We start from the raw sequence: 9,893 nt of genomic DNA on the forward strand, positions 1-9,893 counted from the left end.
GAAGCAGCGGAAATCACTGACGTAGGGCCACGTCACAGCGAATCGTGAGAGCGATTCGCGATTTGGTCCGCCGTGTGAATCCACCTTTACAGGGTGATTACATGAGATTAGAGGTACAGGGCTTTGAATGCTATGCTAAGATATAACTCAAGAAGAAAGCAGCAGGTGTCCCTCAAAGGGGACATTTCCAACAATGGAAGTAACCCTCATGACCTTGCACTTAACGTGATTAAGGTGTGGTGAACATCTTTTCATCTGTTGAGTTGTATCCTACAATAACTTTTATTTGCCAGCATAGAAAAATGTCACTGCTTACCATCAAACCCACATCATTGATCACAGACTTGCACCAGATATTTTATGAATAAAACAGGTCTATCTGAGAGTTCATCCAGAAAATATCTGGGATATCAATAAACAGTAGCATGGGTTTGTTGGTAAGCAATAACACTTTTAGTGCATATGGCAAAAAAAAAAAAAAAGGGCAGTAAGTACAATGCACCATCTCAGAAGGAGAACTTGTGTGTAAGACATCAATTAACATTACTTAATGTTTGCTGCTTTTTGAATGTGACTAATGCTGGGTAGGAGATAGAACACCTTTAGGAAAGTCGCAGTGCGAAAAATTGCAGCAATGCACTGGCTCCATAACAGCTACCATCCACTGGTCAGCTTTACAGATAATTCTGGTGCAATTATTTGCCAATGCCACTGACTAAAGGGAAGGTGTAATCAGTGCTTGTGATACAGCAAATACTCAGGGCCCAAAAGGCAAACTGTTGAAGGAATGTATTGCAATGCTTCAGTGAAACACTCGGAGAAAGTAGCCAAACTGTATCAAGTTCTATTTTGCAGATTGCAACAGCATCCTACTGACCTGACATTGATCTGAATCCAGAGTGCAATACAAATATTGTCATACATTTTGCCACTGAACAGCCACTACCCACTCAGTGCATAAACATTTTAGGACAATGTTTCTGAATACTCTGTACAGTGAAAGACAGTAAAGGCACTTCTCTATACATGCACCAATGACACAGTACTGTTCTATATAAGCCAGAAAACGTTTTAGAAAGACAGGTCAGGCTGCTGGTCAAAAAATCTATTCACTTCTTGTGAAGCTGACTGAATTTTGACTAATGCTTCTTTCAAGTTTTCAGTTACTTAATGAGTTTTTGACTCGCCAACCATAACATGGGCAAGTTCCAGCAAGCAAGTTACATGGCACATACATGCATTGTGCACTGCTGCTGTTGCAAAGAATCCAGATAAAAGAAACTCTTGATATTCACGACTTCTCAAAGCTTACTTGCATTATCTTACAGAAACTGTTCCTGGAGACAATAGTTACCGATGGGCACAAGAAGCCTGTATGCAAAGCAGAAAATGTGCAGTGATCAAACCCAAACCTGAATTCAATGCACAGGCTTCCAAAAACAATTCTCTTTAATCAAGCCACTGAGTGTTTCAAACTTATATGTGAGCTAAGTGCTGTGAAACCAGACTTCGTTCTTAACAGGAAGGGGAATAGGAGAGAAAAAATAGTGACGGAGACCAAAGTGGCAAGTATATATGTTAAAAAAAAAAATCATGAGAAAAAAAATTTCACACCAAACTCATCTTCACAGGCAATGCAGAAAGTTCCGCGATTAAGTCCTGCAGCCCACCCTTTCCCCTCCCACCCCAACCCCACTCTTGGCTGCAAACACCGCCCATGATGTGCCCTCTCGTTGACCCCGATCACACCACTCTTCGAACTTCGAAGAACCTCTTCAGGTAGTACACCTGGCCCAGGGTCATGGCGATGAGAACTATGGCCTCGAAGAAGGCCCACATCACAACCCTTGAGTTGGTGCTGTCATTGACTGAAAGAGCAAAGGAAAACGCAAGTTCTTTCAACTGCACACACAAGTTCAACATCACCACCAGCTACATCAAGGTCATAGCAGGACAATGGACTCTGACAGCCAACTAGCCATGGCCAGAGCTGGATGACCGTATCCCACCACACCTGCTGGCCTCTCAGCTGACTCTCAGTTGATCACACCTATTTTTTGTGTCCACTCAGCTGCCTTAAATTAACCAGCAGTCTGCTTGACAGGTTAAACGTCTTACCAACATCCATTTCTTGCTCTTGATTTTGGCTAAGAGGTCCCTACTTGCACTTCTCGTCTCCTTTTGTTTCTTAACGCAATTCTAACTACCTTGTGAGCAGTATTTAGTCCTCTTAGCATGTAAGTTCATTAAACTGTAAGCTTCAGCCTAGCAAAAGAAGATGGTGCATCTACTGCGAGCATAATTACTGCCTCTTTACATGCCAAACCAAAGAGCACAGCTGGGGCACTCAGTAGTAGAGCATTCCAGATATTTGGTTCACTTGGTGTTCTTAACCTTCACTGTCGTCAAAACAACACATGGTCATTATTGCGTACTACCTCTCACGTCAAAATGTGACATATCATGAATAGATGCACAGAACATATCAAATAAATAAATATCAAATAATTTGTTAAGTGGCGTTTAAGGCACTGTTAGCAGGCAGGACTAGAGCGCTGGTGCTTAGCCTGTAGACAGCTAGTCCGCAAAAAGCACTTAATTTTCTTTCTCAGCCATCTATCCGCATAACCGTAACTTCTTTACGATCTGGTCCCCCACAAAAAAGAGGAGCCATCCTGGCGACTTAAGAAGATGAAAGAATAGCAGGATCATAATAGGGCTTCAAATAGTCGACGTGAACGATCTCACGGCCGCAGAGGTCGGTAGAAGCGGCTAGCGGTTCAACGAGTTAATTGACAAGAGAAGTCTGTTGTGCCACAAGGTAAGGTCCGTGGTACTTGGCAATAAACTTGCTGGACAGACCCAATGGTGTCGATGGGGCCCAGAGCCATACGTGAGTACCCGGAAAGAAGTTGTGGGCAGGGTGACTGCTGTCGCTGTGCGCTTTCTTCTGGGCTTGCTCTTCGGAAGTAAGAGAACGAGCCAGCTGGCGGCATTCTCCAGCGCGCCTGGCAGCTGCTGAAAGCGAGGTATTCTTCGAGATGTCAGGACGGCCGGGGAGGATGGTGTTGAGTGGAGACGAAGGTTCGCAGCCATACAACAGAAAAAATGGCGAGAATCCAGTAGTTGCTTGAACAGCGTTGTTGCAGGCATATATTACAAATGGGAGACTTTACCGTTGAGCTCACATCCTGAAACACAGCTAGGTCGAATTTGACTGGTCGAATAAGCCGCCAGGATGCAAGTACTCCAGAGTGCAGACTAGGCAGACAGGCTGACGACTATCCTGTATCTTTTGGATATTAAAGTTTTACCACCACCAGTCTCTGAAATGCTCCCCTCCGGCATTGAGGAATTAGACAGGTCAGCATATATTGAGTAGTTGCTGTTCAAAAACCAAAGGCTAGATATACGCAAATTCTGGACCATATGTATGGTTACACTTACAGCAACAGCATGCACTACCTGTCACAATTACAGTGACATACTTTGTCAGTTCAGTTACCTTCATTGCAAAGTTCAAAATATGCAATGGCCTTAACAACAAGACTGATGTCTTAATGATGCAAATTTCCGTAGTTCTAAATTGTGGGAAATTCTGCACATTATCCATTAACTTCTAGAATTATATGTTAAGTTGTTCAGTGTGTATTTAAACACAATATTCTAAACAAAATGTGCTTTCTGTGAAGCTATTTGCACTTCCCACACCGTGAACATACAGGTGATGCCTTTTGTAATGTTACCACAGCAAACTTGAAGAGTTAATTTCAGGTACCTTTTCTAAAGACAGAAGGAAACTATTGTAGTTAACACAGGGCTCTTGTTAGTTTTAATAGTTTAGCCTTGTTTAGCTTGTTTTATTAGAATATGCTAAATTTAAAAAAAAAAAGCTGCCCTTTAAACTAACAAAAAAATGACATATAGTCTGTTAATTACAATGTCAAATGGGAACTACTGGCCTTATTAAAGTTATTTTCACCATTTATACACTTAATAAACATATTACAGCAGGTTTTCGAAATGATCAGTGGCCAATGGTCCAGTGATACCTTATGCAACCAGATTATGTCATAAACAATGAGTAAAAATTCCCATAAAAAAAAAAAAAAAATTCCTACACATGGTTAGGTGTTGCTATGCTATCACTGAACTCCGTGCTTTGGGGCCACATGACAAGCTGTTACTGCTGTTGAAATTTAAGCAACAAACCAATTACACGTCTGTTTCAAAAACAGTTTCAACTGCCACAGAATCAGCAATTGTTAATGTGGTCACTGAGGCATCAATTTTCGGAGCTGTAATCCTTCCGTGCGATGGTCAACCAGGTAGCCACTTTTAAATAGTTTTGAGGAGTTTTTTTTTTGGTACGGCGTAACCTATCAGAAACCCACTGGCAAGACCAGTTTCTTTGATCCGTCAACAGACAGCAGCAGCGACCTTTCATGTGTGCTTTCTGCAGGCTCTTGGAACTAAGCTCTCTCATAGCTTCAGTGTGTGACATCACATTTGTCATCGTGCAGCTTGCATACAGCACATGACCGATGATGCACTGAGCGTGTTATCACTCATGGTGGGTTTCACAGAGCAGCCCCCCCAACAGTCAATGAGCTATCAAATGCAGACAAAATCAACAAGGACTAGACCTGTCGCACTCAGAAGACAGTCGTCAAAGGCCCCATGAGGTTACTCACATTTGTTTCCCCCTTTACAACAAAAAATGTGGCCACACTGAGTGGCATTACTCACTATTTCCTAACCCTGATGAACAGCTATGTACTGAAATACTACAAGCCTGCAACTGCAATGAAAGAAAAAAAAAAAAAATGACTGTCGTAAAACCTTGATACCAAAAACACCTGTTACGTGTTAGACTTAATTCACATTGAGCACTGTATAGTTATAGTACACACAAACCGCAAAAACAATGAGAGGGAAATGTTAAAAAAAAAAATAAAACATAAAAGAGCCACTTAGGAACAGACAGTTTTGTTAACAGGTCATGCATGATCACACCAGGAATTCATTACAGTTCAATGAAATTCCCTTAATTTGCAGGCAAGGTTTGTACAAAAAAAAAACCAGGCCACAACTTCCATCACAAATATGTGACAACTGAGCCTGCTTATAGAAGTTCAGTTATAATGAACGCTTGCTTATTAAAAATAAGGATGGTACTACAGCTAAATTATCAGCACAATGACATTGCGTCTGGGTGCGTCCCCAGATGCTATGAACAATCATGGCTGCATTCCTAGCCTATCACCAATGAGACATAATAAACTCATCCCTGCAGTTGAACTAGCAATTCACGCAAGCCTGGATACTGTGGCCCCACCTCAAGAAGAATGTAGCGACCCAAGAAACAAAATAAAAGCGGTGGCACTAAAATTGCAGTTAACCACGGGCCAAGAGAGCACTTACAAGTTAAAACATTAACTAATACATACATGTTCTGATTCACCAGAGTGCGTAAAGTGGAATAAGAATTAAGTGGAGTGCATTCGAGACAGGGTACAGCGTTGAAAGCAAAACGACTGCGTGTGGTCAGTCATCAACCATGTCATGACAGCAATTAGAAAATTGCTGTCACAAAGAGTACCCATCACTGATTTGGTTTTGTTTATCAGATTTAATGTTAAGTCCTAAAGTAATTGAGGCTATGAGGGACAACATAGTAGTGAACTCTGGGTAATTTCGGCCATCTGGTTTTCTTTAATGTGCACTTACATCACATTGCACATGGTCGTCTTGTGCTTCACCCCCCTCGAATCTACCGCAGATGTGACTGAACTTGGGTCCCTGGGCTCAGAAGTCAAGTGTCTTGACCACAGATCCACCACGAGGAGCACACATCATTACATAACACCAAATTGCAGTAGCAAAAAGATAAGAACAAGCAGGATACCAACACAAATCTGCAGTAAGGTACACAATAGACAGTAATAACAGCTATATAGAAGACTTCAGGTGGTAAGCAACTAGGCTTGAGAAGACAAGGGCACTAAACACTGGTGAAGTAAACCATGTGTGAAACCAAGCTTTCATGCAACACCCCTTTGAAGAAGGCCTACAATGATGGAAATTGTTGCAAGTAACAATTGTGACAAAATGAACTTGAACTGCAAATAGCATTTGTTCATGAAGTATGTAAGCAAACACAAGCAATTTGCCATTGCACTCAAACTTTTATGACCCAAAGATATCCTATTTAAGACCTGTGACTACAGCATGCCACCTCATGACAAAGGCCACATTTTGCAATGGTTGTATTGGATTGCTGAAACGATGCTGGACACAAAGTCTATGAGTGCAGCACTTACTAGATCTGTGGATGCGGTCCCTGACCATCATGTATTCCTGCTCGTGTTTCACAGAAGCCATGGATGCAGACAGCTCCTTTATCATTTCCTCAAGCTTGTTCTCGTGCACTGCAAATGTCAACAAAGAACAGCATTTTCAGACAGTAAGTGATCAGAGCAAGACAGCAGCTTCGCATCCAGAAGGAAATCTGTGCAAAAGACAAATAATAATTAAAGAGTGAGTGCTGGAAAAGGCAGTAAACTTTGGTGAACTTCTGAGCAATAAAATATGAAAAGAACACTGAAACACAAAGCCAGCCAGAGGCTCATCTACACACAATACATATTCCTGCAAGCTGTAAGAAACAGTGCATAAAAGAAGACCTTGAAAATGCCATTGTGGTGTCCAAGAAATGAAAAACTTGGAGCAGAGTTGGAAAGCCTGGAAAGTTGAGGTCTAGAGTCAAACGTTACAAATGTTTGTCACCTTCCCATACGTGACCTCCATTAGTATCTTCCTTTGCGCATAGCAAAACCACAAGTAGCTGCTCAGTTTATAAAAGCCCTAACCTCCCTCCCTGGCATGGCTACCTGTTAAAAGTTCGCATAGCATGCTTATGTCACAGAAAACAAAACTTTTTTACAAAGGCAATTTCAGGTGTGGCTGTCAAATATACACAGCCAAAGAAAGATCTTCAGTTATTTTTCAATTTCATATTCCTTCCAACCATTCCAGTAATGGCTGCAAGACGTCCCACCCTGCAACACACTGAAGGTAGTTGTTAGGTCGACAAACAGACAACTTACCTTCTTCGCCTTCTTGTGTTTTCGCTGGAGCCTCACCAACATCCATTGAGAACATGACAATTTTTGGTGTCATTGTAGACATGGCGTTGCTGAAGCAGTAGCGGTAGACACCATCAGCATAGGCGGCAAACGTGTATTTGCCACTCGACTCCCGTTCTCCAGAATAAACCGTCTTGCCATCGGGTCCCGTAATCTGTAAAACAAGTTTCCAAACACAATGTAATGCCGATTTTTGTGCGAATGTGTACACTCATTACGACAAGTTACGAGTTTAGTTGCAAGCACCAGAACTGCTACCCAACGTTACTACCCCACTACATTCAACGTAATGTTAGCATGCATGAACTTTTCGGGAATGCAATATACAAGTTCGATAATCGCTGAACAGATAACTCGGGGACAAGTTAGGACAAACTGCCCATTAGGCACAGCTTGGCGAACACCAGTTTTCAAACAATCTAATCATTCAATATGGCCTTTATGCCGTAGAATAACAAATGTGCCCATTTCTGGGCGCAACATATACTTACACGATCGAGCGAAACGAAAGTGCCGGACGTGGCTGTTGTCACAGACGTCTCGGCACCGACCACATGGAGACATTCACTAACCTTCAGAGTGGCGTCACGAGAAAATGATAAGGAGTAAAAACGCCCAATTTGCTCAGACAGCCGGTAAAGGACAGTTTTTTCATCACTGTATATATCGTAAGCCGCAGACGGCCAAAACGCTGACGTGCCACATGCACAACAGCTGGTTCTGCGCGAACCAACTGCTACCATCGGCTGCATGTGTGAGATAAAAGACAATTTTTTTTCTCGATTAAATGCACAACATTGAAGCACCGCGAAACAATACTAAGGACCAGAACAACAACTATATTTTGACACCGTTACGAAAGCGCCGCTTCAAGGGCTAGCAAAGGGCGATCCCGCGCGGATGACGCGACGAGTCAAAGGACGCCGTGTCTGAAAATTCCCGGACGGCCACAATAAAACCAATTCCATGCGGCACGCCTCTAGGACTGCGCTTACCTTCACGTCTATGTCCAAAAAGCCGCCTTCGGCGACTTCGAATGTGAGACCCATCTTGGTACCGGATTTCGCCTCATCGTGGAAGCACTCTTCGGCGTGGGCATCAACGGTGATGAATATGGCACGAGCGTAGGCAATACACAACACCAAAACAGCCGTCCTTAGCACTACGCACATTGAATACATTTTCGTTTGACTGTGAGAGTGAAAAACTTAAGTTATGATCACAAATCAACTGCGCACCGCTCTACAAACACATAACAACGCCGTCTGCCACGTTTGTTGCACAAAATGCGCATGCGTAAGCGACCGGCGCCCAATGTCCGTGACTGCACAGAGCTGCGCCTAAATGTAGCGAAAAAGTTGTATTAACGCTATGAGAAAAAGTGCGAAAAGCGGTCCTTATATATCAAACAAATCGCTTTTTAAAACTGCGCACAAGTTACATTGACTGTCTCAAGTTTCATACTTGTAATTGGAGTAATATTCGAATATTTCACAACGTTTAGGTTGTCATCACTGTCATCAAAGGCGCCAAATTTGAAGTGTTCATAAAAATCATTTCAAGGCTTGACAGGATTCACAAAAAGTGAGGCACTTAAAAACGCTGAATATGCTAATAACGTAACTCAGAAGGCTACGATAGTGATGTGGCACATTCAAACTGCAATTCTGAAGAAAACGGGAATCCGCGAGTCTCGTGGCTTTGGTTCTGCTTTTGTAGATGGCGCCGCAGTCCTTGCGGCTGCGTTTCGATGGAGGCGAAACGAAGAGGCGTCCGTGTGCTGTGCGATGTAAGTTAAATTAAGTTAAATTGGTTCTTAGGAAGGGAAAGGCGCAGTAACTGTCACACTTGCTCTGTGGACACCCGAACCGCGCCGTAAGGGAAGGGAGGAAGGTGGGAATGAAAGTGGAAAGAGAGAAAGAGGAGCCGTAGTGGAGGGCTACGGAGTAATTTCGACCACCTGGGGATCTTTAACGTGCGCTGACATCGCACAGCACACGGACGCCACTTCGTTTCGCCTCCATCGAAACGCAGCCGCCGCGGTCGGGTGCAGCGCATGTTAAAGATCCCCAGGTGGCCGAAATTATTCCGTAGCCCTCCACTACGACTCCTCTTTCTCTCTTTGCACTTCCCCCCTCCCCCCTTCCTCCCTTCCCTTACGGCGCAGTTGAGGTGTCCACAGAAAACAATTGAGACAATTACCGCGCCTTTCCCTTCCTACAAATCAATCAAATGCTAGAAAATTGTTTTTGCACTGCCGCATGGCTGCCGCCCGGCTATCCATGGGATAGCCGAGCTTGGCGTGTTGTAGAAGAGAAAGTACTGTAAGAACGAGGCATAATAAACAACCAGAATCAGAAGCTGAGCGAGAAAGAAATTGGGGTGACTTCATAAAATTAGAAGGGGAGCAAGCATCGTATTGGATCATTGAATATAATACTGAATAAAAGAGACCCCGATGGTTTGTCAAAAGTAAACAAAAAGACGGAAAAGCAGCTACGAAATTATGTCAATATCTGAGCTCCATGAGTAACAAGACTAGCTTAGAACAGATGTTTACATATAGGTGCAGCTCATAGTACTTAGAAGGGGCATAGGAATACCGGCGAAGAAAATATTAAAGTATGCGTAAATAAATGACGAGATGTGGCATGTATGTTTATTTATTTATTTATTTATTCCATACTGCAGATTATTGTGCAGATCCAAGCAAAATAAATACATAAGTAGATATTACAGATACAA

General features: G+C 42.9%; 1 protein-coding gene across 1 annotated transcript; it reads right to left on the minus strand.

Moving 5' to 3' along the window:
- Positions 1 to 772: 772 nt before the first annotated feature.
- CHOp24 (transmembrane p24 trafficking protein CHOp24) lies at positions 773 to 8,443 on the minus strand. Its single transcript, XM_084599220.1, has 4 exons — positions 8,144 to 8,443; positions 7,110 to 7,302; positions 6,324 to 6,431; positions 773 to 1,868 (listed from the first exon to the last, which is right to left on the minus strand). The coding sequence occupies exons 1-4, from the start codon at positions 8,327 to 8,329 to the stop codon at positions 1,744 to 1,746; spliced, it is 612 nt and encodes a 203-aa protein (XP_084455346.1). The 5' UTR covers positions 8,330 to 8,443; the 3' UTR covers positions 773 to 1,743.
- Positions 8,444 to 9,893: the final 1,450 nt, after the last annotated feature.

Source organism: Amblyomma maculatum, chromosome 3 (genome assembly GCF_055883805.1).
Source record: "Amblyomma maculatum isolate TAMU_Amacu chromosome 3, ASM5588380v1, whole genome shotgun sequence".
In the NCBI taxonomy this organism is placed as follows: domain Eukaryota; kingdom Metazoa; phylum Arthropoda; class Arachnida; order Ixodida; family Ixodidae; genus Amblyomma; species Amblyomma maculatum.